This window comes from Archocentrus centrarchus, chromosome 3, assembly GCF_007364275.1.
Source record: "Archocentrus centrarchus isolate MPI-CPG fArcCen1 chromosome 3, fArcCen1, whole genome shotgun sequence".
In the NCBI taxonomy this organism is placed as follows: Eukaryota; Metazoa; Chordata; class Actinopteri; order Cichliformes; family Cichlidae; genus Archocentrus; species Archocentrus centrarchus.
The window spans coordinates 20,191,216-20,208,643 of NC_044348.1; the positions used below are offsets into that span (position 1 = coordinate 20,191,216).

General features: G+C 40.8%; 1 protein-coding gene across 1 annotated transcript in view; it reads right to left on the reverse strand.

Moving 5' to 3' along the window:
* Positions 1 to 17,320, reverse strand: part of elp4 (elongator acetyltransferase complex subunit 4) — a 54,309-nt gene extending 36,989 nt beyond the window's left edge. The window contains exons 1-7 of the mRNA XM_030718360.1: positions 17,130 to 17,320; positions 15,443 to 15,478; positions 8,702 to 8,823; positions 7,617 to 7,751; positions 6,030 to 6,166; positions 3,245 to 3,329; positions 445 to 633 (exon numbers count right to left, since the gene is read on the reverse strand). Of these exons, the coding sequence (XP_030574220.1) occupies positions 445 to 633; positions 3,245 to 3,329; positions 6,030 to 6,166; positions 7,617 to 7,751; positions 8,702 to 8,823; positions 15,443 to 15,478; positions 17,130 to 17,307 (882 nt within the window). The 5' untranslated portion in view covers positions 17,308 to 17,320. The remainder of the gene's footprint in view (positions 1 to 444; positions 634 to 3,244; positions 3,330 to 6,029; positions 6,167 to 7,616; positions 7,752 to 8,701; positions 8,824 to 15,442; positions 15,479 to 17,129) is intronic.
* Between the last annotated feature and the right edge of the window lie 108 nt (positions 17,321 to 17,428).

Here is a 17,428-nt window from a genome sequence, read left to right on the forward strand (position 1 = left end):
CTAGCGATGAACACAAGGAGTGACATTTGTAAGACAATGATGTGCATATACAGGCTCACGCGCTGCTTAAAACTTCAAATAAATAAAGCACCACAAACCCTGCATAGATTCAGAGGCCTTTGAAATAAGTGTGCACTCAACTGGGTTTGCTGTGAGATTGAGGCTTGCAGAAAGAGACCCCTCTTAGGCCTGAGTCATGCCAAGGTGACACTGAACAAGAGGGCCAGGAGGATGGCACAGTACAAAAGACTTCATACCATGCACTCCACTAATAAAAAAAAAAGCATAATCAAATCAAGTTTATAACGTCCCACTGGAGGAAATAGACACAAGAGTAAATATTCTTGCAGTACTACATGTCAGAAACTACTGACACACTGTTCACAGCTGTTTAACACTGGCAAAAAAGTGTGTGAACTTCCCACATGTCAAATAGTGTATTACCTGGATAAGATGAGAAGGAACAGTAACTACTGCAACTGACAGTGATGACCTCAGTAAGGCACGCAGTCCATAAAGAAAGGTAGTCAGGGCGTGGCCATGCCTTGGGTTGTCATGGCAACTCAGGTCATCACCCCATAGAGCCGAACCAAGAGAGTGAAGCCCAACACGCAGGATGTTTCGTGATACTGACTATAAGAAAAAACAAAAACAAAAAAACAAAAAAAGGTCAGAAATACAGAAAAGGTTCAAGAAAGGGTCACGCAACTGTGTATTATTTTACAGTACAATAAAATGCAATAACACAGTTCATAGAGTGCTTCTAAACATGATCTGAGAACTGCTTTTAAATGATTTCAGAAAGGTGCTGTTGCCTTGGGTAGTATTCCCAAACTTTGGAAGAGAGCGAATGGACAGTCTGCTCACCAGCACAGACGATCGGAACACAGTGCCCAAACGTGACTGGACACAACTGCCCAATCACAGAAGCCATCTGACACACGCACAATGGACCTGTCAGACAGGCTTCCAATATGGCCGCCACCCAGAAACTCCAGCACATTCTTGGCACCACAGCGATGCTCTGCAGCCAAGGGGGCCTGGGTAAGGGTGGAGTGCCTTCCCTTGAAACCCCCACCACCACCACCACCTCACTACAAGAGATCAACGGTAACCCACTCTCATGAGGAAAGAAAAAAAAGTGGCCAAACAGTGGTGGGATATATATATCACTGAAACTGAAAGAATGGAGGAGCCTGTCCAAAGTGTGAGAGGTTTTTAGCCTTTAGTACAATTGCCTTTTATTTGAGATTTCACAAGGATGGCTCCTAATTACTGAGGTGAGAGCCAAAAGTGATTAACAAAGCCCTGGCCTAAAATCTGCTCACTTTTTGCTTTTTTTCCCCCAAGCCTCTTCTCTTCTTTATCCCTCCCCTTCTATTATCTCAACCCTCCTGAAATATCCTCTGCCCCACTCCCTCCTGCTTCCTCTCCCAACAACATGACCTAAGCTTCATTTGGATCTGGAGCAGAATCACAGGGATCTAAGAAAAATAAACCCCATTGTTACTGGGAGTTTTTCATAGTCAGCTCATAGGTTTCCAAAGGATTCTCAGAGTGGAGTTTACATTCATCTTTCTTATTCAGTATCAGTGCTTCATCTCTATACCTTACTATGTGTAAATATAAGTACTATGTGTGCTTGCCTTAAGTCGTTAGGCATGCCCTTTATTTGTTGAGCAGTCTTTTCAATCACAGGTTTTGTGGGCCACAGAATTAGAAATTTATTTCTATGTCTGCAGCCCAGCAGGGGGGGAGCTGTGGTAACATGAGTGTTGCTGTGGCAACATCAGCAGGAGAGGCCAAACTTAACTCCTATAGTTTAGCCTATAGAAAAATCAGGGAGCGATGCCAATAGGGTCCAGCCAAGGACCAGAAGCCAGCCATATAGACTACAACAAGCCTGGAACCATGACCTAATCAGCCAGTGTTTGTGGAGACTCACAGTCCTGCTGCCATCCCCGTCTCACTCATCTGAAAAGCCTAAAAAATACGCCCAGGGAGATTAATTAATGTTCTACAGTTTATATTAAACCTTCACATTAAGAGATAGATATACACTAACATCTATACTGGGCATTTTTCTGTGTGAGCCCATGTCGCCCTGTGCTAGTCTGCATTCCTGGACTGTGCCAACTGCACATCGGGCAGCCACACTGCTTTAATGATGTCAGCAGTTAATCTGGTGTGTGATTGACAGCGCTTGGGGAGGGAAAGTGGGGGGTAGGGGAGGTAAATCCTGTGCGTGAGTGACAGGGGGGAGAGGTGGCTCCAGGTGACAAGCAGAGGGGTCACAGAATGTAGGTGAATAAGGCACACACATATGCATGTGTTCATACACGCACATGCATTCACTGGATCACAAAAAAACACAGCTTATATACTTTTGTATATAAATACTATTTATTAAGTGTCATTTTGAATTAACAGTAGGACAGTTAATAAACAGGCATGCCAAGTGAGACAGACAAGGTCACAAATGTTTCTGGCACTCTGTAGAGGATTGGTGATTATTCAAAAGATTTATGTCAAAGGTAAAATACACACAGCTGGGACACACAGGTGAGGCCAGGTGAGAAAGAGGTAAACAGACTCAAGTGGTGGCTGAAATGTGACAAAAAAAGCTTGGGGTCACAGATGCAGATCTAGATTTCAGATTTCTTTTTGTCCCCAAAGTGCTAGTATGTAGCATCAACATTTATATGCACAATAGCTTATAATAAAGAGTGAGCTTAAGACAGGATATTTTCAACCTGGTACACTTTAGCACCAGCCAGTCTAAAAGTTTAGCATTATTGTCATTTACTGAACACAGACAATAATGCACTCCTACCTCAATTGAGAGGAAACATGGTTTAGGGTAATATCATAAGGATTGCCCTGTTTGATCAGACAGGACTGGTGGGTGTTTCTTTGAACATTTTAAAAACTCCACTTGAACACAACCAGTTTAACAGACTGACAGAAGAGCAAATTTACAACTGAAAGATTAGTGACCTGAAATGGACTACTTTTTTTTTTTTTGACTGTTTTGTTTATAGTTTTAGCCAAAAATGTAAACCCATAGAGTTAAATCTTGCTATGTGATTTAGATCATATTGGCATGAGTGATCTTTGCTGAAAGGACATGCTGCTTTGTTTAAAAGGCCAGACAATAATTGAAAATACAATTTGTAATTGGTAAAGCCTCCATTTTCAGGCTCAAATGAAACAAATACACAACAGATATAATTCTGACACTTACCATGGGGGTAGACAAATCAAAGCCTTCTCTTTGTATGACCTCTTGAAGTGACTTCAGCACCGCAGAGTAAGGCTCAATCATGTGACTGGAGAGAGCACAGGGCAGAAAGAATGGGAACAGTGAAGCAGACACCCAGAAAGCGAACACAAAAGGGTTATTTAATATATGTAAATTGTCACTGAGACTATTTTGATAAAATTGGGCCAGGCCTATCACCACAGTAGTTTAATCGTCTATGACTGCAGCATGTTCTTCCTGACTGTGCTTTTCTGTAGCCACTGAAGCAGATAGACGATCCATATCAAGAGATCCAATTAATTTATTTGGTTGATTAAATTACAACATGACTGGTTCTCTGTCAGCTCCCCAAGGATCTGATTGTGCCGAGACAGACAGACAGATGAGACGCGCATATGCACAAACATACACACAGCAAAGATGATATGTGAGAAGGAGAGGAGAATTAATGGGCTGATATTTAAAATTAACAGGGAACAGCATTTTGGGGTTTAATCAGGGGTAAGATGTGCACCACTGTCAAAGGGCATACAGTGCAATCAGAGCAACATTTAGCAACAGTTAAGGGACTTCCGTGTGTCTATAGGATGGCCAACAGGAATGTTAACCCCATCTTTTTACACAAGACCCTCCACTTAAGAACGCCCCACCATTGTAATGACCACTCTGTGGCAACTCACACTGGGCTGCTATGTCAGTTGTCAATTCGGCCTGCAGGCTACAAAAGCTGATACACATAGATTGGTCACAGGCCAATAGCCCTGTATAAAGAACAGTAATACACACTTGTGTTGATTACACTTGGCCAAGTATATCCATGTACTCTATTTCAGTTATTCAGCACAACAATGGTGCCTCCTGACCCTGCTGAGGCTAATGATAGAGCTGGCTTGGTGAAAGAGGGACACCTACCCACCACGGCCTCTCTGCCCATGCCCCAGCTCTGAGGTAGGGGGCTGGGGTGGTGTGACATGTGGTTGAGGAGGTTGCTACTGGTTGGCAGCCATTGTGTGAGGCAGCATTGTGTTTTAGCTACCCCTACTGAGCAGCCCTCATTCAGGTACCAAAAAGGTCTAGGTGCTTAGCTACGGGGGCTAGTGCGTCAGCTAATTAGGATCATGCACAAGGAAGCTTCTTTATCTCAGCATTCCTATTTCAGCAAGGGAAGAAAAGGGGAGAGAACGGGGATGCTTGGTCTTAAACAACAGGATCTGTATCACCTAGAGAGCAATTTGTGCCAATTATGCCTTCAAGTGAAACGGAGCAATTTAACAGCTAGGGTATCAACATGGGGCTTTGGACACGTGCAAGGGGGAGTAGCCTGCTTAGGAGTTTGTGTGGTACATGTGCGTGTGTAATGTGCTGAGTATGTGTGCACATGTATGTGTGTCAATACTGGGGCGGGCCTTGGGGCACAATGCTGAGGTGCAGGTGTAGTTTCCCGCTGTCAAAATGCCTGCGAGATCTATAACCCATTCAGACACTACAACAGCACCACTATGTCACTCTCACTCACACGATGCGATGAGCATCAGCGGACAAGATTTATCATTTTGTGTTTCTCCTATTAGGCAACGTTGAGTTACAACAACCAAAACTGTCCACTTCACTTTTGAAAGTGTAAACTTGAAATTGAATATTAACAGAAATAAATGTGTTGGGATGGTTGCTCTGCTAAACAGTCTGTTTGCTGAAGTAAAGGAAAAGTGATTCCATAAAGCCTCCTCCCCATCTTCTTTGCTCCAGACTGCTGTATTTACTCTGTGTGTGTGAGTGTGCCTTCGTGTGCCCTTGTGTGCTCAGCAACACTCTTTGAGTAAAGAGCCTGCATGACCTCTGAACCCTAAGTACACTCAATGCAGGAGAAATCAAACAGACACTGAGCAAACAAGACCCTTATTTGAATAGACATACACAACCTTTCCAAGAGGGTGAATGACTTAGGCCAATGGCAAGCTGCTTAGAACAGAAGACAAACCAGCCAGATTTTTAATGCATTTCATCTGTATATTACAAAATAAATAAATAAATAAATAAATTGCTGAAACTGGGCATTTGACTCAAAAGCAGTAAACCTCTGGATAATTTTAAGCAGGCATGTAAAAAATAGAACAAATTGATACAGGATGATTTCACCCTTAATGATATAAAATATGACTTTTTCATATTTTGAGGCACATTAATGAAATGCACAAACTAATAATGCAAAACTGCAACGTGCATGTTTGTTTTGCTTCCAGAAGTCATAAAAACACATATAAACCTGGAACAATTATCTGATAAATTAGCTGAATAACTGAATAATGATCGTTATATAATTAACTGAATATCAATGGATTCTTGACTGAAAAAAAAGACATATCTATGTTAACCTGGGCTCTAAAGTTATAGCCATCTTCTAACTATTTTGTGAAATTATACACACAAAATTAATTAAGAAAAGCGCAAATAATTATTAGTAAAATAGCAAGGAAACCAATTATTACTTGCAGGCCTAAAGTTTTCTAAATTCTTGCAAATCTTGGACTCTCTTCTTTAACGCATATGATAGTTACAATACAGTATGTTGTCTTAAAATGATGTCGGTCTGTTTCCATTGTACCTGTATTCTGTGAAAAATGCCATGTTTGCTTACCTGTGTTCTGTGGATGATGTCTTATTTGTATAACTGTGTTTTGTGGGTGGTGTCGCTCTTGTGTGCCTGTGTTCTGTGGATCGTGTCTCATTGGTTTCCATGTGTTCTGCTGAAAGTGTCTTGTCGTTTTACCTGTGTGTGGTTGATGACTGGGTGGGATGTTCTGGAAGGTAGAAGCGGTGGCACTTGGCTGCCTGGCGAATTTCTGGCTCCATTGTCTTGGAAACGTCATAGTAATGGCCAAATCGGGAAGAAGAGGCCAGGGCACTCTGAAAAGGTCAAAGGATCAAGTTCTTAGAAAATTACACAATAAAAAATATGTACAATTAACCCAATTAATTGGAGAACATTTTAAATGAAATCTAACGCCACTGACTGCTTTCAACTTCTTTAAACAAATGAAGCGCATTTGATGCTTTTCAAATAACAATAAAGCAATTCATAAGAAAATAAACAAATCTGTCTTTTTAATATGTTAAGAGTTTGTTTTGCTGCACTATCGCAAAGCAATTGCATTCTTTATGGGTCATTCCTCCACATTCCTACAGCAGAGAAGTTAAATAACCACTATGACCACACTCTTAATCATTTCTTCACATAAATGTCCACTTCTGGCTGTGAAAGCAAACGCATCACGGACGTGGGGAAGGCGGATGTTTTCCTGCAGCTGAAAGAGAGAGTTTTAGCTCTTCTCTCTGAGTGAGACCACAGATTCTATTGTTAGAGGGGCCCTTAATCTACTCTTAATCTGGATTAGGGCCCCCGGTGTGTCCCTCTCCTGGCGGGACGAGGGGGTCAGGAGGGCAGGGGGGTCAGGAGCTCATCTTCTCTTTGTGGGCTAGGCAACCCGCTTAGCGTTCCATCCCTGCCCTGACGGCCTCACCTTTGATCTGATGTCTTCATCGGGAGAGCGACTCAGTGGGCTATGCCAGGAGAGGTGTGTGTAAGGGGAAAGTAAGCGTTGACTCTGCGGGTGAATTTGGGATGCAAATCCTCTGGTTGGGCTTACTAGTGGTTTGTAAAGACGATTTTACAGAGGAAGGGGGAGAGGTGAGGAAAGGACACAGATATAAAGAAGTTTCCAGGGAGAGAGAAAGAGGGAGAGGATCCCCAGGGACACACTGTGTGCTGTTAATCCACATAGCGATATGGATTATAGAGCGACGGGGGTAGACTGCAGAGAAGTAGAAGGGGAGGGTCACCTCTCCTCAAAGCGGAAGAAAGAGTGTAGGGCTGCCGACCCTAGCGGGGGGAAAGGCAGGGATTTGGGGAAAGACAGAGGCGCAGGTCTGGGTCATAGGGTTGAGCTAGCAGACATGTCAATGCACAGGCTGCAAAGTACTCTTGTTTCCCAGGCTAAGCAGGGGTGCAGGCGTGTGTATATGTGTGTATATGCAAGTTGGGTACCAGTGAAAAGCCTACCTATTGCCAGTTAAGTGTGAGTAATCTGGCCCAGCTCTGAAAGGAGAGGCTGAGGCCTCATTCACCCCACAAAGGAGTTTAGAAGCTGATGGATTTAGAGGTTGAGACAATTGCTGGACCACTAAGACCAGAGTGCCAGTGCAATCCATTGGCAAACCATCATTAACAGACTTTTTGGAACTTTTTATAATAAAAAGATTACCTATACTCTACTGTTAGTGTTTGAAACAGGATACAACCATTCTATTAACAGACAATATAACCTGTCACATATAATGTATATATCAATCTGATTACCTGTACTTTAGGAAGATTCTGATACCGCCAGGCAATCTTCATAGCATCCAAATTATCCTGAGGTTCACAAGACAGTCTGGGCTGTTCCACAGGCTTGTGAATGGCCACATCATCCAAGATGGGAGCTGGGAGTTCCTATACAAAACAGTACAATGAATTTCCAGACATTGCTTCTTGAAGAATCCTGATTACTTTGCTATCAAAAACTCCAAAGTTTCCAGTGAAATGCAAATTAATGCAAAGATTGACTCAGACAAGACTGAAATAATTTAATCTCAATTTCTCAGGTTGAGCATTATGACAACATGGAAAGAGTCTTTAATGAGAGACTCAAAACTAAATAAAAATCTTGCTACTTGAAAAAACATGTTAGGAATGGGAGCAAAATCTGAGCTGATTTTTAAGTAAGAACAATATTGCAGTGCATGACAATATATTGAGTGATTTCTTTAACCTGATTTCTCCTACTAAGCACTTTTTGTGCAAGTTATTGTAATCCACAAAGTGCAACCTTAGCATCGGAAAATGAGCATACTGCAAATGTAGCTGTGAAAACACTAAATGATGTGATATATCCCCATTGGGAGTTTCCCTCTCTTAATAAGTCTTTGATATGTAAAGAGAGGGTGAGGCTATGACCCCTCCCACTATCAATCAATGAGTGAGAGGCCCTCCTCCTGTATATGGGGTGGCAGTCAGCTTCTGGGGCTATGGTGCTCTTCACAAAGTGATACGTCGGGAAACATTTCAACAATGACATAACCAGGCCACCCTCGACCTCCCAGGCACCCCCACTGACCCTGACACATGTTAGAAAAAGCTGTGTGCCTCCACTGTACAGTGGGTGGGAATTAAGTTGTGAGCCACAAAAAAAAAAGTTTCCTACAAATAAACAGAACAATTTTTTTTGTAAAGTTCTTTTTGACAGCTGTACGGGAAAATGTTTAAGCAGACATAACAAGGCCACCTAGGCTTGTTTGCCAACGGTTTGTCAAGACTTGCAACTTAGAGAAATAAATCATCCTTTGCAGTACCACACTTTCATTTCTAAGTTGTTGCAGAATTTCTGACACCTTCCCTCATACCTGTAAGATGTCATCAGGGTTATCTTGAGCTGCCGCGACAAAAAGTTCATGCCGACACACCACTCCTTCTGCCAGGAAGTACTTGAGGATCATGCGAGAGTAGCTATCAAATCGGTCCTCCTCTAAAAAAATAAGGAAATACAATACAATAATTAGAATTTCAGAATAAGTGAAAAATTTAGTGTTTAATGCCACATTTTTAAGACTGCAAAATTTAAGAAAGTGTTATTAATAAGAGTCTATCACAAGATAGTCTCTGTTTCTTCACCATCCATTCACACACCACATATCCAGCAGTTCATGACCACATCACAGCTGCAAACTGTAATTGGGGTAAGGGCCACATTCTGCTTACCTTTTGTAGGTAACACATGATGTGGCAATCGACATGGCACAGAAACATGAAGTGTGATCTGACTATCAAAGTGGAAATGACATCTTCACCTTTCTTGTTAGAGTATTAAACAGTATTTCTATCATATCCCATGCAGCTGCAGAGGTGAGACAGAGACACCTGCCTTAAGCATTCACCTGGCCCCTCCCACTGAATGGAAAGGTGCCACAACTGACAAGAGGAGGCAGAAGTAGGATAAGGTAGAGTCTGCTCTAAAAATGCTTCCTGACACTGGTTCACTTGAATCGCTCTGATTTTTGTGTTCATTCTAATGGCAATGGCATCCTTTCACTATCAGTCTCATGTCATTCACATCAGATGTAGTTAATAGTGTAAAAAGTAAGTTTTCCTCAGCAGTCAGATCTCAGCTCGGGGGGATGACATTACAGCCACATCTAGAGGAGTGTCTAAGGCATTAAGTGGACTGGCACATAATTCTAAACAGCAAACACACTTTCCCAAAAGTAGCTTTTGTTCTTGTACACAAAGCAGCCACCCGTCCAGTCCTCACCCCAAACCAGCAGAAAAACCTGCATCATCAATATGAAACCCTACTGAGCAGGGCCCAGAACTCTTCACAGCATGCCACTGCTGCTTCCTGTCACAATCACCATTTTGTAAAGATTTCATAGGCCTCTCTTCACAATGACAACCAGTGGGCACAAGGACAAAGGCAGCAGTGACAGTTGAAGGTAATGGGCATACAGCCGACAGCTTGGGAATGACATCCTGACGTGTCATCCTCGAACATTCGGAGAATTCCCTTCTGCTCCCACGTTCCTGGTCCACATCCTCACCTACGGACTCAGGATGGCCAAGGAAATTCCATGGCTCTTCAATTTGTTGTCGGTGGGGCTCCCTGTTCTCTTATTGATGGGTTTCTAGGTCAGCAGGCCTTTGTGGCTTTCAGCAGGCCCCACAAAGACTCCCAGATGGGCCCTCTCAAGATGGGGCCTATTGTAGTTGTGTTTCTATGGGAGCCTTACAAATGGAACCTCCAGGAGTCATTAGGCTGTTGAGGCAGGGGGTATGAGGAGGAGGCGGGAGGTGGCAGGGTATAGGAGCAACAGGGGATGGGGGACGGTCATATCTTTGAGGTAGATCAGTCACTCTGGACAGTCATGGGATGATTTTATTTCCATCTTCTTCTTCTTCTTTTTTTTTTTTTTCCTCATTCTGACTAAGGTTTGATAAAGGGGGATGCCTGTGCTTCATTTGCCTTCAAACAAGGGGATGGGAGAGCAAGAGTCCTGAATCATATCTACTAAAGCTGCAGGGGGAGAAAATATCTAGGTCAAAATGTTTCCCCTTGTATGTCTTTGGTCCATAAAGTATTATTATTATTTCTGCTGAGCAGCTGAGTTAAATTGTAGGACACACAGCAGGTAAACAAGAGTATAGACATTAAAAAAAAAAAAGGCTAAAATAACCCTCATTTGTAGTAGTGTTCACAGTAGTGATTTAGACTTTTTCTTTTTTTTTTTAATGTCTTTGAGTAGTATGTTAATGATAGACACATGGTGTTACACAAGTATTTTTAAAAAGGACCTGCCGTTTCTGAGCAGATTATTTGTGTCCTTAGAGCTCTGGTAATTGGATATCCATACAGAAAAGAAAGAAAAAAAAAATACTTCTGTTTATAAATATTTCTTATCAAATGTATACAATTCCCACTATTGAGTGTGTCTAAACTTTTAACTGGTACTGTATCTTGTTAGGCTGTACCTTACTAAAACCACCAAATGAAGCCCAGCTGTAAAGTTACAGCAGCACAAACTGTGTGTCACATTGCCACTGGAATTTGCATGTATTCAGTTGACAATGCAGAAAATGCATAAATGTTTTTATACTTGGCTATAATCTGCTGCGAAGTCTACTTTACACTGCTGGAACTGCAGTTTCTACAGCACAGATTAGAAAACTGATCAGGGTATATGTAATACCAATACAACCAATAAAATTAATTTTGCTTTGATCTGGCAACAAACTAAAGTGATTTCAACGTCTCCTTCAGCAGGACAGTAATTTTGAATGATTAAATGCATTGAGTATAAAGTTTCAGGGCTCTAATGTGCGATCATCAAATTAGAAATAAAAATAAGTTAAAATGCTAATATGTTAAAGTCTTGCACATTAATGTCATATTTTTATCATCATCAACTGATAATGTCATAGGAATCATTTTGTGCAGAAGAGTCACATGACACGTGAAACACCCCTTATTTGAGGGAACATGCACACAGCTTGAAGCAGAAAGCTCGGGTTGATAACTACTGTTGTGATACTTGTTATCTTTGACTGGGGTTTTAGATTTTATCAAGCCAGCTTTTGTAATATACCCTTCAGTTGTCTTGTTGTGTTTTCCCATCTTTATTTCACTAAACTGAACCAAAACGCAACCACACCCTATAACTGAATTTGAGTTGTGAATGATTTCAGGACTGCCCTTTTTATTGCATGTTCAAATTATATAGTGCATGCCACCTATGTAGCTAAGCATCCTACCTATCATAATAATAAGAGTTATACATGTCTTCTTCAAAATTAATATCCAGAGTGTGGTCAACTCTCAACATAATCCTTATTCAAAGTGCACGTTCATTAGCATGGTAATGGTAATTTCTGTGGGTGCATTAAAGAAAAGAGACATTTACTTAAACTAAAGGAATGAAACCATACTTTTTCAAAATAATAAGAGCTGGGAGGCTTTGTTCCTCCTCTTGCAAAAACACGAGAGATGAGAGATCTTCAGACAGCAGCCATACTGGACTGATCCCCCTCTGGATGACAAATCAGGATGGACAGCTCAAGACACTTCAAAGGCAGACAACGACCAGTCTGATAATTTTATGTCTGTGTCTCACAAACAGGCCATCACAGCTAAAGGGGCAGAGTGTAGGAGACGACTGCCTGAAACAAACACAAACAAACACCCCCCCCCTCCATTCCACCCACTCACACAACAAAACAGACACAGAGACAGCACAGTGTGTGCACACAGACACAGACACACACCACTCTTTCAGAGACAAACACAAGAGAATGTGCACACACGCATTTCACCTTTACTGTGTCTCTCATTACCAGATGAAACCAACCGTACATTGATTCACAAAATGGAAGGGAAGAACGCATTAGTGTGTAATCACTGACTCCTGCATCGATTGGGGGGATGAATTAAAGGGCAAAGCAATATCATCAGTTGGTATAGGCCTTGGCTACACACAAATTACAGCTTCAAGGGGAAACATGACTATCTTAACCTTACTGTCCACCAGTGCATATAGCCTAGCCTATGATGAATGATAATAATAATAATAATAATACAGTGGAAGACATTTATGTCCCCAGAAAACCCACTTGCTTTGAATGTAATTCTGAAAAGTTCTATAACACATCTGCAGATGAGCATATTAATTAAGGATCACAGTAAAAGTGTGAACACCTGGGATTCTAACTAGAGACCAACAGGTCATCAGTCTATTTGCCATTCTGCTAGACAGTGACATGCTAACCACAAAGATGGAGAGAACAAACAGACAATATTGTCAGCTGTAGCTTGCTGATTTCAGCTTTGGAATAAATTTAATTTTGGGGTGTACATGAATGAATATATGAATATAGAGTAACTATAAAGTAACTGTACATCTTGAAACCTCTTCATTGAAAGTGCTGCAAAGAGTTTCTAAAAACCAGGAGACAATTATGCTACAGACAAGACCAGCATATCCTAGTGCATCTTAGAAAATTAAAACATTGTGAAAAAGTTCATTTTTGTCCTAACTGAACTGAAAGTGAAATGAATTATTAGATTATTTAACTATGAGTTTCGGTAAATTACTATTCAAGCTGTATAAATACCATGCATCCCTTGGTGTAATTCAGTGCACACAACCACAGTCATGGGGAAGATTGCTGACTTGACAGATGTCCAGATGATGATCGTGGACACCCTTTACAAGGATGGTCAGCCACAGAAGGTCACTGCTGAAAAGGCTGGATGATCCCTGTTTGCTGTATCAAAGTATATTAATGTTAAGTTGACTGGAAAGAAAAAGTGCGGTAGGAAAATGTGCACAAGAAACATGAATGGGGAAGGAATGCCTTGGAAAGCTTCACAAGAAGTGGACTGAATCTAGTGTCGGTGCGAGTCACCAAGAGTCACCATGCACAGATGTCTTGAGGAAAAGGACTACAACTGTTGCATTCCTAATATCAAGCCACTCCTATCCAGAAACTTCAGTAGCCCAGTAGTATTACCTGGGCTAAGGAGATGAAGAACTGGACTGTTGCTCAGTTGTCCTTTTATTTTGTTGTTGAAGACAGAGGACGACTGGAGAGGCCTGAATCCAAGGCGTCTGAAGCGCACTGTAAAGTTTCTGCTGTCTGTGATGATCTGCGGTGCTGTGTCACCTGCTATACTTTATCAAGACCAAAGTCAACACAGCCATCAACCAGAGGAGCTTTTAGAGCAATTTATCCTTCCATCTACTGACAAGCTTTTTGGAAAAGCTGATTTCCTAATACCAAATTGTTTGCTGACCATGTTATTACTGTGCTTGATTGGCCAGCCAACTCACCTGACCCGAACCTCATAGAGAATCTATAGGGTATACTGTCAAGAAAGGGAAAAGGGAGAAACAACTCAAGAATACAGAGGAGCTGACAGCCACTATCAAAACAACCTGGGCTTCAATACCAGCTTAACAGTGCCACAAGCTGATTGTCTCCATGCCATGCCACAGTGATGCAGTAATTTATAGTAAAGAAGCCCCAACCAACTATTGAGTGTTTAAAATGAACAAACTTTTTAGAAGTTGGACATTTTCTGTATTGTAAATCCTTTGTTGATTCATTTATTTCAAATGCTTGCCTTCAAGGTTGACCAAATGAAAACACAGACAGGAGCCATCTTGAACATTCATTATGGCTAACTGGGACATATACTAATCAGCCACTACTTTACATATTTAAATTAATTATGTAAAAATCATCTTTATTTTGGAAACTGTAGGAGGGTCTTGCTTCATGAACTTAGAACTTGGGTGTAAATTATCCACACATCAGTGGATGTGCTGAAAAAAAATCCAGCTCTGTGGGACATTTTTTTTTTTGTTTGCAATGCACTTCAGTGCAATAGATCAGCGTTGAAGTTAAGTTTGGTGACTCAAGCCATTCATAAGCTACTGTTCATTTTTGTAAAAGATTATTTTTGAATATTTATTAGCTTGTAGAATTAAAATGAAAACTTAAAATTCCTTTGCACATGTTATGGGGCTTAATATACAGTCATGTGAAAAAGAAAGTTTTCACATGACTTTATCCAGTCAAGTGAAAAACTAAGTACACCCTAATGCTTCCATAGGAATTAAGAGGGTAAGCAGCAGCCAGCTGCTGCTAATCAAATGCACTTGAATAACTTAACTCACTTATATGATCAACAACAAGTGTGGCCACCTCTATAAAGGAAGACGTTTTAGCAGTTTTCTGGTCTGGAGCACTCAGGTGTATGTTAACACAATACCAAGGAGAAAAGATACCAGCCATGATCTTAGAGAAGCAATTGTTGCTGCCCATCAATCTGGGAAGTGTTATAAGACCATTACCAAACAGTCTGAGGTCCACAAGACCGTTGCCAGTTTTCCCAGGAGTGGACATCCCGGCAATTTCGCTTCAAGATCAGACAGTGCAATGCTCAGAGAACCTTTAAAAAAACTCAAGAGCTACATCTCAGAGTCTACAGGCCTCAGGTAGCATGTTAAATATTAAAATTCATGACAGCACAATTAGAAAAAGATGGAACAAATATGGCTTGTTTGGAAGGGTTGCCAGGAATGAGCCCCTTCGCTCTAAAACATAGAACAGTGCCACATTTGGCAAAAGTCAAACAAGCATATCAGCACAAACACCTCACACCAACTGTCAAGCACGGTGGGTGAGGGGTGATGATTTTGGCTTGTTTTGCACCCACAGGACCTCAGGACCTTGAAGCCATTGAGTTCACCATAAACTCATCTGCATACCAAAGTATTAGAGTTATAGTATAGCAGACTTATGCATCAATGAACTGAAGCAACACTGAAAAGAGAAGTAGACCAAGAATCCTCTGCAATAATAATAATAATTATTATTAGTTTGTTGTAAACAAATAATGTCTGTTTGTAGTTACAACAGTTTGTTGCTTGGACATCTAAATATTATTCTTTAAGACTGATTTCAAGCACTCCCATATCAAGTCCATTCATCCTGTTTTAACAGGAAATACAATCCATGTAACAAATTATGAAAATAATTCATTGGAACCATAAACCACTGAATATTAAAAAAAATTGAAGTGAGAGGCTCACCTATGAGAAGCACTGTTCCAACTGCTAACCCACCACCTGTTCGTGAAGATAAAAACAATAATAGCAGTTACACATTAGTCACGTATTACAGTATACATATATGCTGTCTCATATCATTGTGAACCTTCCCTTTGTCCAACTGCAGCTAAAATCTCTGTCCTTTTCGATGTCCACATTGACAAGGGTCAAAAGCACTTATGAATGTGGGACAGCGAGCACAACAGCAGCTCTCTATAAGTTTCTATTTATGACTGAATTATCTTCTCAAGAGCACTGCCAAGAACTGTTCACTGAAGATATGTCAAAACATTTGTCTGTGTCTTTTCAACCATGAACCGTACTTCAGTTGTGAAAAACAATTTTTTTTACAACCACGTTGTCTATGTCGATTGCTCATCTGACAAAGTGTTTGTCAGTCAAATGACACATCAGAGTGACAAGTACATCATACTGACAAGAATAAAGCTGAAAGATGAATTAACACAAACAGGTAAACAATTAACAGACAGCACAGTTGTCACAACTGGATTTTAAAGCTGAAAAGATGGACACATTTTTTCACATGTTCAGCTGACAGAGACAGTGCATATGTGAATATAATTTTGGTAAATCTGTCATCCGTCTTTTTTTAAACTATGAGATGTTTTCAAGGAAAAATGCCTTTTACAGAATTGGCTATTTGAAGAAACACGTCATGTTATAGCAGGAGTTTCATTAAGAGTTTGATCACAGTGGCAGATATCCCTTTTTTGTTCCATTTAACCCTCATTTCAGTCTGTTCTAGATCTTGTTCCTATATGGCTGATAATCTGAGAGTACAGTGGTCTTCGCAGATGTAGTCTGAGTTAACAAGAAAATCAACACTTCAGCTGTTGCCACACTATCAAATTTGTTTACCTATCTAAATACTAGGCGGATAATAAGGATGTAACTGAATTTTTGTGGAAGTTACAATATTTATATGGTGCATAAAAACTAATGATGATCGTGCTTTTGAGGTTGTGGCGCCCAAAATTTCTAACAGAGTTCCTCAGCCTATCAAGTCAGCTGAGTCTGTGATTTGTGAAAACATATTTTTAAAGGTTAGCTACCCTTTAACCTTTTCTTTTGGTACATATTTTGCAGCTATTTGCATGTATGGAAGTGTGTATGTTTGAATGTCTGGCCATATGGTTGATTATGCGTTTGTATGTTTGTAACATGTACACTTATATGTGGCTTTTATTCAAACTGTGAAGTACTCTGTGACTGTGTTTTTAAAAGTGCTATACAAATAGTTATAATTAATAAGCTGTTAATGAAAAGAAATTAAACCTGGAATTAAACTGGGAATGATAAAACAGTGAAGCAAAGGTCCTAGAGTTGTTTTGTTCTAATGAACATTTATTGCATCAATTATCTGGTTCATTACAATGTTTTCTCGGAGACGGCTTTTTGCAGTAGCCAGAGAACAGCCTTTCTATCCAAATAACTACTCAGAAAATGCATTTTGCCTTTAACATAACGCCTGTTTGTCTTGACCTGACAGTGACAAATGCCACGATTCTCTCTCAGTATAATAGCTTTTCTTTTGGCACACTGATTGCACTGATATAATGAATTAGGTACGTTGCCGTATTGTGAAATCCAGCGTTACACTGAGCATGACTGCTAGCCTTTACAGCTAGCATCTCAATAGCAGACTGACCGAGCAGATAGTCGAGTGACGTGACACCGGTGGAGACTAGGAGCTGTCCATTTTGAACCGAAGGTCTGGTACCAGGTATGGATATTAACTTGCTCCTTGTTTTCTTCTGAAAACTCGTGCTATTGAACGGTGGACGTTCAACTGAGGGTTTACCCACACTGTTCACGGGAGCTGCCATACTGTCAGGAACGTGATGACGCCTGTTGATGTTTTGGCGCGTGTTATCCAATGAAACAGGGGTTTGGTGAGGCTCAACCAATGACTTCAGAGATTGTTAGGGTGCTTCTCCTGGAAGTCGT